Source organism: Sturnus vulgaris, chromosome 5 (assembly GCF_052056855.1).
Source record: "Sturnus vulgaris isolate bStuVul1 chromosome 5, bStuVul1.hap1, whole genome shotgun sequence".
Lineage (NCBI taxonomy): Eukaryota > Metazoa > Chordata > Aves > Passeriformes > Sturnidae > Sturnus > Sturnus vulgaris.
In genome coordinates, this window is record NC_142247.1 from 189,496 (window position 1) to 209,897 (window position 20,402).

At 42.3% G+C, this 20,402-nt stretch overlaps 1 protein-coding gene across 3 annotated transcripts in view; it reads right to left on the reverse strand.

Annotated features, from left to right (window-relative positions):
• PDE3A (phosphodiesterase 3A) overlaps positions 1 to 20,402 on the reverse strand; it is a 219,913-nt gene that overhangs the window by 31,756 nt on the left and 167,755 nt on the right. For all 3 annotated transcript variants that reach the window (XM_014869925.2, XM_088164503.1, XM_088164502.1), the window contains 3 exons: positions 9,480 to 9,740; positions 7,030 to 7,184; positions 3,371 to 3,486 (listed from right to left, as the gene is read on the reverse strand). In XM_014869925.2, coding sequence (XP_014725411.2) covers positions 3,371 to 3,486; positions 7,030 to 7,184; positions 9,480 to 9,740 — 532 coding nt within the window. The remainder of the gene's footprint in view (positions 1 to 3,370; positions 3,487 to 7,029; positions 7,185 to 9,479; positions 9,741 to 20,402) is intronic.

A 20,402-nucleotide genomic window follows, 5' to 3' on the forward strand; every position in this document is an offset into this window, starting at 1 on the left:
GGCACGACTGTTGGTACCAACATGTTCTGGTGATGGAGCCCCACACAGGCAGCTCCCAGACCCACCTGCAGTTCCTCTGTCACCATCTGTAAAGCAGGGTCAAGGAAGGCTTACACACATTCCCAGAAAATTTGGATTTCTACATGTTTGAAGACTAGCAATAAACAAAAAAGAGCAATTTTTAGTAGTCATACATGACACAAAACACTGTGCTTCTGGGGACACTCCTCACAGATTTTGGCCCTGAATCTTCAGCTTGAGTTTATTTCTCAGTATCTGCTGCTCAGTAAGGGAGACTTGCAGCCATTACTGCAGAAAATGGTACTGTACACTGAGCTGGAGTGTGGAAACTGCCAAAATCCACACGTGCAGCACTAGCAAGGTGCACTTCTCCCTGTCCCTTATTCCCTGTGCCCCACCTCCAAGGTGAGATGCATTTAAACCCAGTCCAGGGTTTAAACCAAGTGCTCCTTCTCCTGGAACCCACTTTACAGTTCCTGCTCTCAGACAAAATGAGACCCCAAAGTGCAGAGGAGCAAACTTAATCTATCTTAAAAGGAAATTCCTGGAAATTGAGTTGTCTCCTGTTCTGAAGTTTGCAGGAAGTCAGCCCAATTAATTTACCACATTCATCTTCAAAGCCAAAGGGTATCAAGGCCTTAGGAACTTGAACGGGTTTTATGTTTGAATTTTGCCCTCTATCTAAATGCATTCCAGACACAAAAATTATCTTAAAATAAAACAATATGTTGATCTAAGTTTATGAAATATTAACCTTGCATTAACATGTACTGTTCCAGTGTTTTTTCCCTGATAGCAAATTCCTGTGATAGGAAGCTAAAATATGATTTACTGTTGACAATCCAAGAGTTAAAAAAAATTCTGATAGTAACTGTGCTGTAATTTGGAGATATCCAGCATCCCTCTTTTGATTAAGGGTATTTCTTCTGCAAATGTGGTATGTATTTAGTGTCTTAATTCAGTGATTGCAAGTAGGATATAATGCTAGTCTTGAGATCAGAACACTACAGCCTTCAGAGCAATTAAAATATTATCAGATGGCCATGACACAGGAAATTGCTTTGAAATACAGAAAAACTGTTTCACGTTTATGAATTCATTGATATATCAGCTTTCCATCAACAGAAAGATGTCTTTAAAAACCACTTCACAGTCTGTTAGTTGCACAGGGGATTGAGTTGGATTCTTATCTATCTCTGAGATATATGTTACCAAGCAATATTCATAACTCTTAGAGGGTGCAATACATGTGGTGCCATCTTTCAACAATTTAAAACAAGTGCTGAGAATTTAAACAGCACTTTTCTCAACAATGTCTCCATTCACAGCAAGCTTTCTGCTGCTGCTAGGGATCCAGACTCTTGAAATATTTTTTGTTGTGTGTGTTTTTAGTTTTTTTTAAGAAAGTAATTTACCAGGGAAGGCAACCACAAATGAATAAAATTACCAGAAAAAAAGCAAACCTTTTTCAATTATCCAGCATTCAACCATTTACTGGCAAAAGTGAGAGAAAATGTATCTTGATACAGCAAGGACTTTTTCATAATCAAGATAAGAATAAAAATACAAAGAGAATTTTTAAAGTACAACCATGCACTTAGGTCCTCCAGAACTTCTTCAAATGTGCAGTGTTGAAGATATAAAACAGTGACTTCACTGTGATGTGAAACTACATATGAAAACACTTGAGTTAATGCCAAAATAGGTAGAACTAGCAGTATTTTACAATGTGAACGTTTTCATGCATAATTAAAGACACATTTTATAAATTAATATATTTACAGATTTAGCTAGGTTAACTTCTACCAATAATAATTGTATATTGCCAATGGAGCTAATACATAAAAGTCCAAATTGTATTAACTAGTGCAAATTGAAAGAATTATTTAGCTGGAACATGAAAAAAACCATAACTAAAAAGATATGATTATAAATAGTCAAAAGTATTGTAATATCAATCCTCTATATAAAACACTGATCTTTACTCCTCTCCACCAGCATCCCTAGGAATTGCTCATGATGGAATGGAGATCTCCCTTCACCATGGGGGAGCTCTTGTCTTCAGGCAACAGAGATGATTATTAATACTTTCTGAAATCAGAAATTGCTAAATGTTAAACTGACTGATGGGCTTGATAATTGCTGTTTTCGAAGTACAAGATATTATGCACCCACTCCTCTCCCTTTCAATTTACTGGGATAATCTCTGAAAAGCACAAGTCAAATGTTTATTTTGTTCTAAAGCAAATTCCTGGATTCTTGTTACTATGTCTCCATTATTTTCCAGGTAAAATTTTATTTTATTTATTTATTTCCTATGTACCTATTATCTTTCAAGAAAATATTGTGCTACTTAATCTTTACTGTGTTAAAACAAAGCAGCTTTGTACAAGAAAAGATCTTTTGTGTGGTTCTCTTCAGTTTGAAAAGGTGAGGTGATGTGACAGCACTAGAAATACAAAATACTTGTGCATCTCTAACCTGGGATTCTCTGACTTTTCCAGTTGGCCTCAGCCATCTATCAATTTCTATGTGATAGCTGGGTAGCCAGGCTCTATGAGTAATATTATCTCAATAGTATTTATGTTTGGATAAAATGCAGGCTGGTATGAAAAAGGAAGGTCTTGTGATAATTTTGAATTTTGAGTTGAAGCATGGGTACACAGCAGCTTATACTGCATTTGTAGAGGGAGGAGAACCACTTCATTGTGGATTAAAGCTGCTTCATGGCTGTCATATTACATATTTCATGATCAATTCCAAAGTCACCTTCTTAATTTCTTTCAGGAAAGAAATTCGGGAGTAATGCTTTCTTTAAAAGGTTCTAAAGGCTGAATGAAAAACCCCGTATTTCTCATCTCTGAAAATCAGTACAAATGGCCTGTATTTTCTCAATAGTGAATAAACACAGGTAGACCTCCGAGTTACAAAGGTTGTGCCTTGGATGTGTTTGTATAAGACCAGTCAGTTGCTGCTTCCAGATGAAAATGGATTTATATAGGTTGTGCTTTAGGAAATCTCAGTCAAGCAATATGGACAGACAGCTAATGGCACAAATATTATGGAAAACACCCTGCTATAGCCAAGGGAATTACAAAATATAAATCACAATTTAGTATTTCACTTGCTGCATTGTGTCACAACTAACTTCTATAAATCAAGAGTCAAAACATTTACAAAGGGCACGACTAAAATCCAGAGTACTTTAAGCAACTGTGTTGGGATTTTTTAAAAACAAAAGGAATAACTACATTATGTTGATGGAAAAATAGAGGAAGCAGCAGGTTGGACAGAGAACAGAAGCAGGTGCACCACGGGGAGCAGCTGGCAGGGCTGGGAGCTCACTCACCTTGCCGGCTCTGCCTCTTGGCATTCAGGTGGTTGGTGGAGGACACAGCGTAGGAGGTGGAGAAGGACCTGCTCTTTGTGATTGTCATCAGAATGGAGCTGTTCCACGAGTCAGAGCTGCCAGAGCACAAACAAGCAACAATCAACACAGCAAAAAGCCTCAGGGGCAGATCTTACAAACTAGGAGCTGCAGCAAGAAGTATGTGGTTCTGAGATAGCACAAAATCTGGTGAGGGAAACATCCACGGCTGGCTGAACTGGTGTTTGTGAGACATTCAGCACCATGTTCAGCAAAAATATTTACAGTGCAGACAGTCCAAATCTGGACTTCCCTCAGTGCTGAGGCTATTTTTATTTATTTATACAAAGATGCCTTCATTATATTGTTCTCACAGTACAAAGAGGCTCAAAACTTAAGTTAAATTTAACACCTCCTTAAAAGAGCCAGAAGTGAGACAAATTCTCAGCAGAACTGGAAAGCCAGAGTCCTCTGCTGCTGGTGCCACAGCAGAAACACAACAGCCCTTGGGGAGCTGCTTGGGAGGCTGGGGATGGCATCGTGCCTGGCTGTGCCCTGCATGGCTGTGCCCTGCATGGCTGTGCCCCTGCATGGCTGTGCCCTGCATGGCTGTGCCCATTGCTGTGCCCTGCATGGCTGTGCCCTGCATGGCTGTGCCCATTGCTGTGCCCTGCATGGCTGTGCCCTGCATGGCTGTGCCCCTGCATGGCTGTGCCCTGCATGGCTGTGTCCTGCATGGCTGTGTCCTGCCTGGCTGTGCCCTGCATGGCTGTGTCCTGCATGGCTGTGCCCATTGCTGTGCCCATTGCTGTGCCAGTGCTGTGCCCTGCATGGCTGTGCCCTGCATGGCTGTGTCCTGCATGGCTGTGTCCTGCATGGCTGTGCCCTGCATGGTTGTGTCCTGCATGGCTGTGCCCATTGCTGTGCCCATTGCTGTGCCCATGGCTGTGCCCTGCATGGCTGTGCCAGTGCTGTGCCCTGCACACCCCAAGCAGGTGGAACTCCTGCTGCATCCCCCAGAAATGTCGCTCAGACCCTGGAGACATTGGTGCAGGAGAATCGTGCTGAAGGAATCAGTGCACGTGTCCATGTGTGGGGGAACAAATGTTAGTGCCCTACAGCACCATGGGTTCATGGTTTTAGCCTTTGGGCTGGAATTGTATGCCAGAAGAGGCCAAAATCTTCTGTACAGGAAGAAAACTGTATTTATCATCATTTTCCTGAATGACACCCATCAAATGCCAGCTCCTTGCAGGGATGCAACACTGGCTCTTGTCAAGGTCTGTGAGCTCTCTGAGGTCTGCCAGGCATCTCAGGCTCCACATTCCTCCTCACAGCCTCACATCCAAGGGATGAGCTGACACTCAAGGCTGAAGACAGACTTTTAAAGTAGCTTAGCTCCAGCTGAGCTTGAAAAAAATAAACTTGAAGGGAAAAAAAAGCATTCTGAAAGAAAAAAAGCATGTGACACTGTTACATCTACAAACATCTTGTTTTGCAATAGTAAGTACTACCTACAAAAATACTTGCTGGTTGTCTTTATGGGCCCAAATTCTTAAAATCTGTGATAAAGTGAGGGAAAGAGAAAATACAATTTTTTTTTAATTGTTTGTTTTATGATTTTGCTTTGTTTTTTAATTGACATGAAGAGTATAACACACTGGCTCACTGTACAGTAAAATAACCCAAATGAACCAAACCAAACAAAAAATCTCTGAACCACATTCTTTGAGTTCCTACAGGAGAATCACTCAATATAAAAGCGGGAGAGGGAATGAATGTGGGAGCTCTATTATTTTTCCAGTATAATGTCTACCCAGTTCAGTGGCATGAGGTTGGAAGAATACAGAATTACTCATCTCAAACTGAGAGTTTTGGGGGATTTTTGCAAATATATGACTACAGAAATCCAGAAGTGATGTCCCACATTGTGAGGAACAAGTTGCATGTTTTGTAACTACAGACTCTGCCACAGGGCAATTCCAGTGTCAGCCGCCCTCCCACCCTTCAACTTGTGAAATATTTCTTTCTCTGTGACCAGTGGAGTGCTTGAATTTGGTACAGGGGAATTGGCAGATAACCAAGATATATTTTTTTTTCTCTTCAGTTCAAAATTCTTCCCCTCGAAAGCAGATCTCTCTTGGTCTGCCAAAATTTTTAAAACTAGACTTATAGGATTCATTTCCCCCCTTTCTGGAATACACATTGTTTCTCCTACTGTGAAAGAAGTAGTGCAAACAGTAGGCTGGGAGGCTTGACAGAGCTATAATTATACAACTGGAGACATTAAACATAGGAAGAATTGATAGCCTGCTTAGCTGGCTCCTCATGCAGAGTTATATAACAACCACAGGAAAGGACCAACAATAATATTTAATTGCTCTCCTTCTCTCTCTGATTCCCATCTTGGGATGCTTACACACTACAGGAGAGTGGGATCAACAGCATAAATCAAATGCACCCCAGGAACCACAGGTCTGTGAGTGAGGAACGTTTGCATTTGGTTACAGCTTCCTTGTATTTACTTTTACTGAGACAGATGGGACTTCTCACAAAGGGAACTTTGGCAAACCACGTATTTTTCTTGCATGAGACTTTCAGGGTATTCTGCAGGCTGCCCTGGGCACCTCCATACTCTTTCTGACAGTCCCATCCATGGAAAATACTCAGGTATCTGAAGAGAAGCCAACCTTGGAAGAAAGCAGCCCCCCAAACTCTCCAACTGCCAACACTGCTGATGTTGGGCCTTCCAAGGTCCTATCTTTTTCTCCACTACCAGCACCAAATTTTGAATTTCAGAAAAGCACATGAATCTTCTGATGTCACATTCAGCTCTGAATTCTCTTCTTGAATGTAGTGCTTTCATTCTGATCTTCCTTTCCCCAGGACAAAGCACGTCTCCACACTCTTTCTTCACCCACCAGCTCCAAAATGATAGCTTTGTTAAGGTGGGGAGTGGTCCTGAAGTTTATTCTCACAGAATGGTACCAGAACTCGCTGCCCTCCACCTTCCTTTGAAGGTTCTGTTCCTCTCTGATAGAACAGAAAAGTATTCACAGAAAGGAGGAAATCCTGTTGCAATGCCACGATGTGTATCTATTACAGCTTTGATTACAACCTTTGCAGGCTCCCCAAGCAAGCTGGCTGCTGGCTGTAAGCAGCTGAGCAGACACAGCTCTCTCTCCACGTCCCAGCAGGACCATGGGTTTCATGACACCAGTCAGGGATCAGACCCTGAGGAGATGGAAAAGTGCTTTATGAACTGGTTTAATGGACACACATCATCAACACACATCATTTAGGTGTGTTCTTAGAAATGGATGGGTTAACTGCTACAGGTTTTCTGTGGCAATAACCACAGAGGCAACCCCTGCATATCAAGGAAACTTTAACCAGGCATCTTGCCTTTCTTCCAATTTTACTGGCCAGTTCTGCACTTTTTTACGATAAATAAATTTTTTTAAATTTATTTTTCTAAATTTTGGTATAATCTGACAAAAAATGGCAATGCCACTTCTTTGGCAAATCAGTTTAGAGAAACACGAAGGAGTAACTCTAACACAGTTCACAGCCAGCACTTTGAATGTGGGACATTTTCACACAGAAGCCAAGAGGAACACGAGACAGAGGCCGTGTGTCACCTGGACGAGGACGACTCGTGGGGTTTGATGCTGGCACTGCGGTCCCTCCTGACGGGGGCTGGCTCCAGGGTGGGCAGTCCCGTGGCTGACGTGGTTGTGGTCCAGGTTGAGGACACTCGTCTCAGCAGCCCTGGGGGCAAACTCCTCCGTAAGCGCTGCGGAGAAATCAGGCAGCTCCTTACAGCCTTAGCAAACCTCCACAGTGCAGAAATCAAACCACGCCCATCTGCCTCACTGTGTCTGACCACACCTAGGCAGGTACTTCAAACCTGGGCTCTCCCAGGTACCACTCATGTCAAACACAGCCAGTGCTTTAAAGAGTCTGGGCCATCCTCCCCATCTCAGGTTTATAAAAAGATACATATCCACAGCCCCACAGCCACAGGTATCCAACACCTGTGGCCAAAGGTACTGAAACAAGTGAGCAGGGCCACAGAGGTGACTGAATCATCTGTCACTACAGGGAAGGCTGAGGGAGTTGGAACTGCTCAGTCTGAAGAAGAGATTGCTCAGGGCAGATCTTACCAGTGCACACAAATACCTAAAGGAGGGTTTAAGGAAGAAGGCTCTTTCCAGGGCTGCCCAACGACAGGACAAGAGGCAGTGGAACAAGAACTGAAGTACAAGAAATTTAATTAAAATGTAGGAAAATAGTTTTTACTGTGAGGAGGAGTGAACACAGAGAAGTTGCCCAAAGAAGCTGTGAAGTTTGAATTTATGGAGATACTCAAAACCCAACTGGACATCTTCCTGAGCAACCTGATCTAGGCTGAGCCTAGAGAAACTTTCTCCTCAATGAGCTGAGGGATAGGACTGGACTAGGCAATCTCCAGCTGCATTTTCAACCTCAACTACTCTGTGATTTAAACTGTCATGAATCCTCAGAATCAGAGATTCAAGGCAAGAAAGGCTGTAAGAAAAATAAGCAGGGGAGTTCTAACATTTTTCCCCGCTATGTCTACCAAACCCAAAGATTAAACACTGAAATAAAACCTTTATGCTTTGGGACATGATGTCTCAAAGAGCTTAGAGAAAGCATCACTGTTTACAGCAGATTTTTCTTGACCACCCTGAGTTTTTCTTTCACCTGACTCTTCCATTTCTCCAATTAACAGGATTCACTTTTTTTTTCAAATGTTTGAAGACAAAGATAATAAAAGATTTTTTTTTTTTTGATCCAGATTTGCTGTTGCAGATCCTATAATTTTGTAAGTTGTTTCTTCCGTGAAGTTCTTGTGAAGTGTTTATAGTTAAGAACTAAAATAAATATATCTGCAATGGAGAGCCTGGACTTTGCCAGAAGGTTAAGAAATATGAGATGGAAGACATCTGTGGTTCTGAAGCCCACAGCTGCAGATAAATATGTTAACACATTATCTCCTTACACTAAATGCTCAGTGTCAGATGCTTTCAGATGCTTGAGGTGAAGGTGCTAAATCTGTTCTTAGACACTTTAAATAAAGACCAGCTAACTATTTGTTTTATGAACCATAACACATTTTAGGTCAGTGAATTCTTCAATCCAATTAGTTCTCTGTAGCATTAACTCATCTCTTCATCCTTCCTTTCTCTTTTCCTCATAAGGTATTATGCAACAGCAAACTGGTCTCTGTTCCCTGTGTTTGCTCATGTGGTGGCAGTGCTCTTGCTCTTAACTCTCCTCCTCAGAGCCTAGAGTACAGGCATTACAGATATGGAAAAAACAAATAAAATAAACCAGAAAATGTGCTTAAAAACCTGTGAACATCCATTTCGTACATACAGCTGCTAAACAGGCAAATAGGGTGGTAATTATCATCACACTAAACTATAATAAAAGAATCACGAGCACTGCAATTCAGATGCCTGGAGATGCTGGAGTGAATGCTGGCTGTGCCATTTCAACTGCACAAAATAAAAGCATTCACCCGTACCACGCACTCTGCCTATATTGAATTTTACAAGGGAGGCTGCAGTACAAAAGCATTTTGGCTTCGTTTCAGAAATGAAATGTAAGCCTTGCAGGACAGCTAATTAGCAACAAACCTACAACTCAAACTACTTCAAATCTGCTGTGCTCTTTCTGGCTGTTCACTTGCTAAGTGTGGGTGGTTAACACTGGTTATTTCCTGCCTGATCCATGAGCATTCATAAAGCCATTTTCCAAGGCAGTATTATGTATATATTTATGGTTCTGTCCTCTTTTTCTTCTCAAGACAACTTCCATGAGCTCACAGTATTTGTCAAACTGATGACTGTGATGATATTTGTGTTTGTTTGTGGGGTATACAACAGTTTAGACTTGATCCAAAGCACTTAAAGTTCATCAATAGAGAATTTTTCATTGGCTTCTGTAGGTTTCAGCTTTCTGGCTAAGGGAAGGAAGAAGAGATGGCAACTCATCCAAAAAGCCCAGTGCCATCTGAGAGGCCGGTGATGTCCCTGCAGGGAGAGGCAGGCTCAGCACTCACCTTGGGAATAGCCAGCTTCTCCCCCTTCTCCGGACACTCCTCCGAGTCGGAGCAGGTGTAGTTCTCACTGAAGGACACCAAGGGGTTCACCCTTGGCTTGTGGATGGCCTGGAAGGTGAGCTGAGTGTTGAGCAGGTTGCTCACTGTTCTCAGCGATGTGCACACGTTGGGGGGCAGAGAAGGGTCAGCCAGCAGGTCTGTGATCAGCCCGTGGGCTTCTCCCATGACAGCGATGTCCACGGTGATGCTGGTGCCAGAAGACTAAAGAAGGAACAAATAAAACATGTGAGACAACAGAAGTGAACGACCTGCTGGGCACTGCCTCAAGCTGGGGTGAACTCTCTTCACAGCTTCTGTTAAAGTGGTTGCAGGTGGAAAAATAATAACATGAAATAATGCTTTAAACACAGAGAACAATGCTGAATAGATCAATCAGCAGTCTGCAAAGACTGGAATTTCATCATGTCTGATTTCACAGCTTTCACCATCTGCAGCTGACTTAACCCATCTGAATGAATTGTTCAGGCTCCCTGTGGAGACATGGTCAGTAGCCAGGGCCTAGCTGCACAAACAACTTTGGAGACAGGGCTTAGGATGGGAGGAGACTCTCTTGAGAGATGCCTGACTACTAACGACAGAACAACTAACCTAGAACAAGGAACTGATGTTCAGTGCTTATGCCTAGATGAATGAAATGAATCCCAAGCATATACTGAGATTTGCAAAATATCCCCATGAAACTAAACTCCAGTATTGTGCTATGGTAGCCATAGCATTCTTCTCCAAGCAATTGCATACTGGGCAGCTATATAAAAAATTAAATGGAGGAAAAAGTGGATTTTTTAAACCTTAAAGTTGTCAAGTCTGTGAATTGACACTATATAGTACAATTGCAAAGGTCTGAGGATCTTTAAACTCTAATAAAGAACAATGAGACTTGGAGGCACAGAGAAGTAGAACACCTAGAAAGACAGGAGGCATATGGAATTTCAGTGCAGAAGTGACATTTCAGCCTCACTAGCTGGTGCACAAAGACCCACCATAAATTCTGCATGGAATTGCCAATTCAAGGCACTCCAAGGGTGACCATTTTCCCTTTGTTGTGTCCTTGACACATAAGCTCAGTCCTGCCAGTGTTTGGGGCTTAGCAGGTGTACGTGCAGTTTCCCAGAGAGACCACTGCAGCACATTTTGTACTAATTTGCTTTCATGTATTTCTCAGAAAAAGCTAAAATACATAGCTTGCTAAGTGGGGAAGTTCTGCCTGTGAAAAGAGCATATGAGTTACTTGGAGTGGCAAGCAAAGAGAATTGGTCAGATTTTGAAGGAGAGTGATTAAAGCCCCAGCCAGCAATGACTCATCAGTGACAGCGTTCATGGACTTCACACACAAGGAGCAGAGTAACACAACTTGACAGTGTTCAGAAAAGGATTTACAGGCAATAAAAAGTATTTCCAAGGAAAGTGATATATTAGTTAAGTGTAGCTAAACCTCTTCCCTCTGTCCTCCTGGACACCAGGCCCTTGGCAAAGAGATGTTTCACCCCACTGATCCCTTGCTCATGTCCTGCTTCTTGCTAAGGCTGAGTTAGGCTGCAGGACCAGCAGAGAGCTTCTCCTGCAGCCTCTCCTGCAGCTTCTCCTGCAGCTTCTCCTGCAGCTTCTCCTGCAGCCTCTCCTGCAGCTTCTCCTGCAGCTTCTCCTGCAGCTTCTCCTGCAGCCTCTTCCCACATTGCTTTCCCGTGCTGTGGAATAACAAACCAGAAACTGCTTGATCTACTGGAGTGCTATTTCATCCTACTGAAAATAATAATGCCTGACTTTAACTTAATGGCTCCTTCATTGCTTATCATCTCAGGGGTGCATGCAGAACATTCTGGCAGATGCTAAAGAAAATTCTTAAATGAAAGGACAAGGCTTGGGATGGGTGTAATTAATTATCTATCTTAACCTCAGCCACGACAAACAGATCAAAGGGGAAGGAGGCAGAATGCATCACTCGAAATGCAACAAAAGCCTCATATTTTCAGCAAACCTGTGTCATCTACAGTTTGAAATTCTATTGAGCCTGGAGCCTGGACTTGTTGACAGCCAATCAGAGACAGAGGTTGAAACTTCCATGAAGTAAACAAGTGTGACTCAGCCATAAGCAGAGATTGTGCACAGCAGTACAACACTGCAAAGAGCCAGCATTGTTCTCCATGATTAGTACCACGGGGGAGAGGGAGAGCTTTTCTGCACGGTGGATTTCTGTCCCCCAGCTCCCTGGCTGGTCATGTGTGTTGGTGACCCCTGCCTTAACTCAGACCTGGCAGATTGGTCCCAATCAAATACCAGGCTGTGATGAGTTATGGGAGTCAAGAATTATGAGTGGTTCATCAGTTTAGAGCATGATCAGACTAGCCTGGCTAGGTAAAATTACAGATATTTAAATTATTATTTTCTAAAAATGAATTCTAATTGAATGAATGAGAACACAGAAAAATATTTTACTAAAAAAACCAGTAGAGAACAGTGTATGCTTTGCAGACCATTATTCAGAAAGTAAATGATAATGTGCTTCCCGAAAGGGCAAGGAAACCTGGAATTTGGTGTAAATCATTATGATGATGTGAAAGCAAGAGAGTAAACTGGTGAAAATTTGAGATGAATGCAATTGCATATATGCATAAGGATTGTGTATATGCACGTGCACACAGATATATATTCAGTCTTCTTTTTGGGTAAAAGTCAAAAATCCACGCTCAGTCTTTGTAAGTTGTTTTCTACTAAAGTGCATGAACTGGTTTGGATTCTTTCCAAATCACTTTGCTCCTTGAAGCTCCAAGGCCGGATACTTGGCAATAGCAGCATGAACAACGTTTGCAATCAACACTAACAAACAACTAATTTGATAAATCAAAACAAAACAACGAGGAGCTAAGATAAGGTGAACTTCATTTCACAATGGTCAGTGCTCATTTACTCCTGCATGCCAATAATTGTGAATGCAGTTCCCTCCCAGGAATTTTGGACAACACTGGCTTGCTGCTCATTTTGTGACTTCATTCCAGCCCCGATTTCAGCAATGTCATCCAGTGACTAAAACTGAAATGCTCTGGGGCATGAGAATGAGAAAGCAAACAGGCTGGGAACAAAAGCAAAACTAAACAGGCCCATTTTAAACTAAGATAAGAAGAAAAATTAATTCCTTACAATGCTGAAAAACAGCTGGTTTAGGCCACGGTGCCATCTGGAAATCCTAAGTGGGCCCAAATGCACTTGATGAATGTTTTGAGGCTTCCTTTTATGTATAGAAATAAAAAAACCCCAAACTCTAAAACACACTGGTGCATGTGCAGGACCAAACCACAAAAGTAGCATGTCCCAGTATCACACAGATGATTTTTATCAGGGCAGGAAACAACTGCAAGGAACACTCTTATATTCAATATGAAAACAGTATTCTGGAAAACTGTAATAATAATTTAGAATTGTTAAATTTGAATAATTTGGAGTCTGCAACATGGCTAGAAAAGTTTTCAAAATTTGTATAATCTTCATTGGGCTTTTCTATTACAGTCCACAAAACTCCCTTTGTTTTCTTCTTATTATGCACAAAACTCTAAGAATAGCTTTTTACTCAGTAGGAGGGAAAAGGAGATAAAACTGTGCAAGAAAAATGAATTTAGGAAAATAGGAATAACAGATTCCTTTAGCCATAGGACCTGATAGATAAATTTAGGTATGAACTGTTCCTGTTGGCTCACCTGTGGAGCAGATTTGACATCCATACACTCGACAGATGCCTTACCACAAAGAAAAGTCTCCTCCCTCCCCATTCCTGTTTTGCATATGATTCCCATCCAGCTTAACTAAAAAACACCACTCTCTCCACCCTACAGAAAGAGTGATTATCATGACAACACAAAAACAGTTGAAACTTAAACAAGGAAAAAAAACCCTCAAACCAATTATCAGACACAAACCACAATTCATTGCACCCAGCCTCATGTTAGGGAGAAATAAAATCTTCATTTGCTGTGGCTTGTACAAGGAAAAGCAGTGAAGGCAGAGATGTTGGCCTTTCACCACGTTACACTCAAGAACACTCTGTAAGCAAAAGAATGGGGGGAGGCAAGGAGGAGGAGAGGAGAGGAGAGGAGAGGAGAGGAGAGGAGAGGAGAGGAGAGGAGAGGAGAGGAGAGGAGAGGAGAGGAGAGGAGAGGAGAGGAGAGGAGAGGAGAGGAGAGGAGAGGAGAGGAGAGGAGAGGAGAGGAGAGGAGAGGAGAGGAGAGAAGAGAAGAGAAGAGAAGAGAAGAGAAGAGAAGAGAAGAGAAGAGAAGAGAAGAGAAGAGAAGAGAAGAGAAGAGAAGAGAAGAGAAGAGAAGAGAAGAGAAGAGAAGAGAGAAGAGAAGAGAAGAGAAGAGAAGAGAAGAGAAGAGAAGAGAAGAGAAGAGAAGAGAAGAGAAGAGAAGAGAAGCATCCAGCATATCTTCAATCTTCACACAATTACGAGCAACTATAAATCACAATCTGATACGGTTTCCAAGTCACATCATAAATGTTCAGGCCAAGCTGTCTGGAAACAAAATTAAAAGCAAATATAATTCTCCATTATTTTAATGTCCACAGAGCAATTTGAAGGATAAACATCAATTGGCTTCTATGGAAATAATGAATCATTTTAAAGGCGCCACAGACTTAACTACTCCACCTTCCACTGAATGACTAAGGAAAAAAAGTGTGCATGCAATTCTTTCACATTTCCCTTTTCTCTATTTAAAGCTCTAGAACCAGAGTGTTTTTATTTTTATTTCTCTGCTATTTTGTACTAACACAAGATTTCAGATTTTCTCTTCTCTGGTGAGCAAAGAAGATGTTTATGAGAATCTTTTTTCCAGCTTAATGAGGCACAGCATTCCCACTGCTCTCTGGAGGTCAACCAGCCACAGGCTCTGCAAGGCACACTCTTTGGTAGGGCTGAAAATAGCATCTTCTTGTTGTCTCATCACATTGATCAAAGAAAACCCTTCCAAGGCATCTATGTGGTCCCTGACTTTGCTATTGAGTCTTTAAAGTCCCCAGAGCCACATAACCATAAACCAGACACCAAGGCACAAAAGATGAGCCCACAATGAAGGGAACTCTAAATCTTGCTTGAGCCATAACCATTTGAGTTTTAATCTTGGTTCCAAGATGCTTGGGATGGCACCACCACAGCAAAGCAGACCTACCTGATAACAATTACACTGAACTGTCATCTGCAGAGCAGAAAATGTCACGACTGCCACATGAAGTGTGTGTGTAGCATGAGCACATGCCAGAAAGATGCCAAAGTCCAGGGATCACAGAGCAGCCTGAGGAAGTCTTTCAAAGCAGTTCTGCAAACACAGGATCTACTGAAATGGGTCTCACTAAAGAGTTACACTTTTTGTCCCCTCCCTTTCCTCAGCCTGAGGCCACAGTGTCAGCAGGAGCCAGCCCTGCCTGGGGCTGGGTGTGCATGTTGTTGAGCAGCCTCATACAGGGCTGGCTCTGTAATCACACAGTATATTAAACTACTAAATCAAAGTCTATAAATTAGTATATAAATTGTACAAAAATAGTATATAAATACTAATTAAAGTATATAAACAGTCTTCTACCACCAAGCAAGGCCACTGATTTGGACCTTCCTCCTGTGTCCCACCATTGGCTAACATAAAATTTCTAGGCAGATAATAACCTCTGAAACTTCCTCCCATCTGCCACATTTGTTTGAAACTGTCACAGAGGAGCAAGACCATGTAAGACCACTTTCTTTAGAAAACCAGGATGATAACACCACCATTCTTTAAGAAAGAGGCCCTGGTTTGAGAAGGAAATGCCTTTTTCCCCCTTCTCATAAAACCTGTGGAATGTATCACTGTCTACAGCACACTTTGTCTGGGGAGGCAGCTGCAATCCCCACATCCTGCATCTCTGCCTTAGGTGACAGCACTCACAAGGCTCAGAGTTACAGCTGACTAACTTTCTCCATTACAGGATCTTTCAGTTCGTGACAGCTTTGTCAGCCAAAGAGCTCAGACTGGAACACACACTGCCAGGTATTTGTCTGGGGTGAGTTATTTCAGCGTTTGAGAAAAATTGCTCAGACATTTACAAGAAGACTGCTGGAGTCTTTCACCCATCCTAAAAACTCTTTGTAAACTGATACCACTTAATCTGCAGCAGGCACTGAAGGTGCAGTAAGGCCTTTTGTTTTCCTGGCCCTGCTATGTCCAGATTTGGTTGTGAAGTCCCTGGATAAAATGAAACCAAAGCTGTTCCTGCATGACCCCTATGGGTGTCAGAACTCGCCACAGAAGTGCCCTAAGGGTGCTCACCTCCACACACTGCTCTGTGCCAGCTTTCCACAGGGCACAGGGTGACATCAAGGGACAGAGAACACATCGGAGCTGTCAGGCAGTGCTGCTGCCATCTGGAACCTTCTGGGCAATCTGTCAGTTCTTGCTTTCAGGTCACCTACCAGGCTCTTCCAGATTTGTTACACGCACCAAAAGAAAAATTCCTCGTGGTCACTAGCAACCCAGCAACAATAAAAAGACAGATGCAGAAATAATCTCAAGGAGTAGGAGGACTGGATTTGTTAAGATTCAAGACCTACAGACTAGGAAAGTTTGAACCTGTGAGGCTGCAAACACTGGACACAACCCAATGCAACATAATTGAATTGAATAATGCCTGTCATTTACATGTGACCCAAAGGACCTCGGGTGAACTGACTGCAGTGGTACTGACACAAAGCAGTATTTAATCTCCCACATTTCCCGCTGGCACAGCCGAGCTCAGCTGGAAGCCGCGGCAGGCACAGGGCAAGGGGCACTGGGCTGTCCCCGGAGGGTGGGCTGGGTGTCACAGCCAGCCATGGGCCCTCCCTGGGCTCTCCCAGCGCAGCGAAGGCTCCCACAGCCCGGCACGACCTCGGGCACCGGGCACTCCACCAGGAGCATCCAGGCACGGCAGCTCCTGGAAGGAGAGCACGGGCTGAGTGCTGGCTGGAAACTCTGACGCTGCTGTCTGATGTTCTCAGCGCAGCCCTGGGGACTCCCAGCTCCAAGGGACCTTCTGTGCTCTCTGGCTGCCTAAAAACATCAAACCAGCACGACGATCCAGCCCAAAGAACTACTGGATGATGCAGAGCAGATCCCAGAGTCAGGGCTGACTACTTAAATAGTAGACACCACTCCAACTAAACTAGGAACTTTAAAAATTATTGCTTTTAATTAAAGCACAGCAGACGGGAAAAATTAAATTCTAAATGGGGCTCAAATCTGCTTTGAGTAACACAGACTGAGGAAAACAATTCTGTACTTCAGAGGCTGTCCTCAATTGTCTTACATTGCTGTTCTCCAATTTGTACATCAGATGGTCACAAATTGGTGGCCTGAAGCGGATGGTTTGTGTTCATATGAAGGAATCAGTGACAACTGTCTCCAGCCTCAGCCTGGGCTGCAGTGGCAAAGCTGGGGCCCAGCAGGACAAGGGTGCTGGGTGCACAACAGGGCAGGATGAGCCTTCTGTTAATACCTGGTGAGCATCTGAGTGTACAGCTCCACATCCCACCTGCCTGCTTAGCATGGAAAGCGATTTTAATTCTATAGTGAACTACAAGAGAGCAGCCAAATACACAGCATGAGTTAAAAAAAGATCCTTTGAAAGCAGTATTCACCATTCAGACTTCTGTGTATTAACTAATCCTCCCACATTTTCAACTTGACAGTCTCAGTTACAGCAGAGCAAAGCCAAAGGAGCCACATTGTGCCGTGTTTTCTCCCTTTCAAAGCACTTCAGGGTCTTTTGGGATGCAACTTGAGAAGCGACATTACAATTAGCAGCAAACTGCAGAAATATGTATGAAAATAAACCCAGCTGAAGATTCACATCCACCTCAGCCCTTCACTAAGAACTGTTGAACAGTTTTAAGAAGAGCATTATCAAATATCATTAAAAATGTAATGCAAATAAATGCAGCCTCTAAATGAAGACAAAAGATTAGGGTGGGGGTTGGAGTGACACAGGGTGTCAAATATATTTTCAATTACTAAAATAGAGTTGCCATAGGAGAATAAACTGAAAATAAAAAAGAAAACCTAGTAAGGTTTTAAGAATGAGTGTTGAAAACCAGAATATGAAAAAATTAGAAAGTAGGAAGTAATCATCAGTGAAGCTGTAGATCAAGAGCCTTTAATGTTCAGTCTGTTCTTACTGAAATGATGACAGCAGGAGCCAGATGTATATCTTGGGCCATGTTTTCCATATGCAGTAACAACAGAGCAGAAGGATCCTGTGAAATTCTCCAGTGACCATGAACACTAATGATATTTAGTAGCCCATTTTTAAGAGCAGGCTTTCCCTGAAGCCAAAGGCAGGCAGTGATATTCCACACCTTTTGGAAAGGAATAATCCTCTGCACATCAGACTCCAGTGACAGCCTTACTGCACACAAATTGGTCCAATTTCGACACTTTTTTCTTCTCCTCCATCAGACCTTGTTGTTTGCATTATTTCAGTTCTTTTGATTTTAATCACTCACACTAATACCAGTTAATAGCCATTGAGTGCTACAGATGCCTCCTCCTCTTTCTCATGACTTTATGTCACTAATGAACTCCTCTGTGAAAAGAATTAATCATTTTTCTGTAACACTTGGCTTTGGATTCTTGTATTATGACTCATTCAAAAAAACAACTGCAGCCCTAGGGACTTGCAGCCCCCAATCCTTCATCATGGCTGCTGCAGAGCTATTATTTCTCTAAAGTACAAGCTACTAATATCTAAAGCCACAACCTGCAAAAGTCACATTTAAGCATGCACTAGTTGTGAAAATCCACCCCCCCCCCGTCCTAAATTATTTATAGGCAGACTCTTCCACGAAAATCAGCACAGAGAGAAATTCATATACAAGAAATATAAAACACCATCCTCTACATACCTCTATGATATTGAAATAATTCTTTTCACTTACCACAGATATAAAGTGACAGACCAGCAAGCCCTGAGGACTGCTTTCAACCTACTTCATCCTTGACCTGCAAGGACCAACTTAAAGACACACTAGGTTAGTTTATACTGTGGGCTTATTTTGCCTTGGCTGTCACGAATGAAAAAAACAATATTTGCCTGCTGAGATACCAGGTACACAGCTGATAACCACAGGTCAATGCCTGCATCAGATGGCCATTTTCAGCCACTACTGCTCTGGCCTTTGATCTACACACTGGGTGCTAAAGGCTCTAGGATTTTCTAAGTCATTTCAGCAATCTCTAAGTTCTTCCATGTAGCTGGTGACTGATTTGCCTTGTGCACAGTTTTAATCTAAGAAAAATCTTACTTTCAGTTTGTGTCTTTTAGGTTGTGAGCAGTGCTTGATTTGCACTTTAGAAAAAGTAAAATGCATGTAATATTCCTAATTATGACACCCTGGCTGCTTCTCAATTCTAATTAGAGATAGACCCAATCTGTACTTCTGCATCATTAATATCCAGCCATACTGAACTCTGACTTTCTGGCTCAGGGTCTGCACTGTTCTTTGAGGGCAGCCGAACACTTCTGTGTTTTTGGAAAGTTTGGATTCAAATTCCCATCTAAATATAACAGCACCAGCTTCTCATTTACAAAAGGCAACAGAACCATAGAGACCAAAAAACAGACACAGATCATGAAGCACTGGTGCTTATGCACACTAGACAAGGATTTCTATCTCCACAGTGAGTTATGTTTTCTGCTTGGATGTGGATATTAGGAAAAAAAATCAACTGTGGGGTGTACGTGGGCTTTTTAAAAAATGCTAAATATCCTTGTGAAGCTGAACTTCAGTAGCTCATCTGAATCCACTCCAGTAATGAATCAGTGGTGAGGCACCAGGAAGTGCCATAGAAGCACTTACTGAGGAGGTGAGCTGCATAGGTCCTGGTGCAGACAGGTTAAAAGTCTTCACTGAGTTTGTAGAAGGAGGTATAGAAAAGAAGTATCAACATACAAATCTCTTTTATCATCTAAAATCAAAGACTTGGGAAGATACATCAATATAGAGACTTGATATTTTAGCTCAGAACTGATCCTGTTCATTGGTGCAGACAGTTCTGAGCTAACTGCTGATGAGAATTTTAATCCCATGGCTCTGCCAGAGCTCTCCTACACAGAGAACAGTGAGGTGTCCTCACAAATGAGCAACAGCAGCTCAATCGAGGCACCTCAAGCATTCAGAGTGCATTGACAGCTTTAGACACACACAAAAAGTATTTTATACTGACAGAAAAAATATTTGTTTTGGAATTTCTGGTGACAGAAAGGGCTTATTTTCGCTTTGCTTCAGCAATTTTAGAACAGTTTTATTAAAAGATAGGAACAAGAAATTGCATCTACTTCTCAAAACTGAAATCTTTAGATTGAAAATGATGAAATGGAGTTCCTCAGTTGATTTTTTCAGAAAGATTATGGCTTCTCTTTGTGAAGAACAGCCTGGTGCCCACATTTGCATTGTTTTCTGCATTAGACTTCTCTAGAGGCTTAGTGTGTCTCTTGTGCTCAAAGGCTCAGAGTTGAATGAAATGGGATCCATAATGGATTGGATTGCAGAGATGACTTCAATATTCAGGTTTGCTAACACTGGTGACCTAAGGTAGAGTATTGAAGCCAAAGATCTCTCCCCAAAGTCAGCTCAACTTTGTGGGGTTAAGCTCAGAACAACGAAGATAAAAGACCAGTTTTATCACAAGAAAACACTTGCCTTCATAGCCCTGACCTTGGTGAACAGTCACATGCATCTCTCATCACAATGCTGCATTAACCACATTTGTTAACAAATTGGAGCAGACCACAAGCTGAATTGTTTGCCATACGGTGCTCTGAGTGCTCAGCTGATGAAGCAGATGGATTCTGTCTGCCTAATTCCTGTTC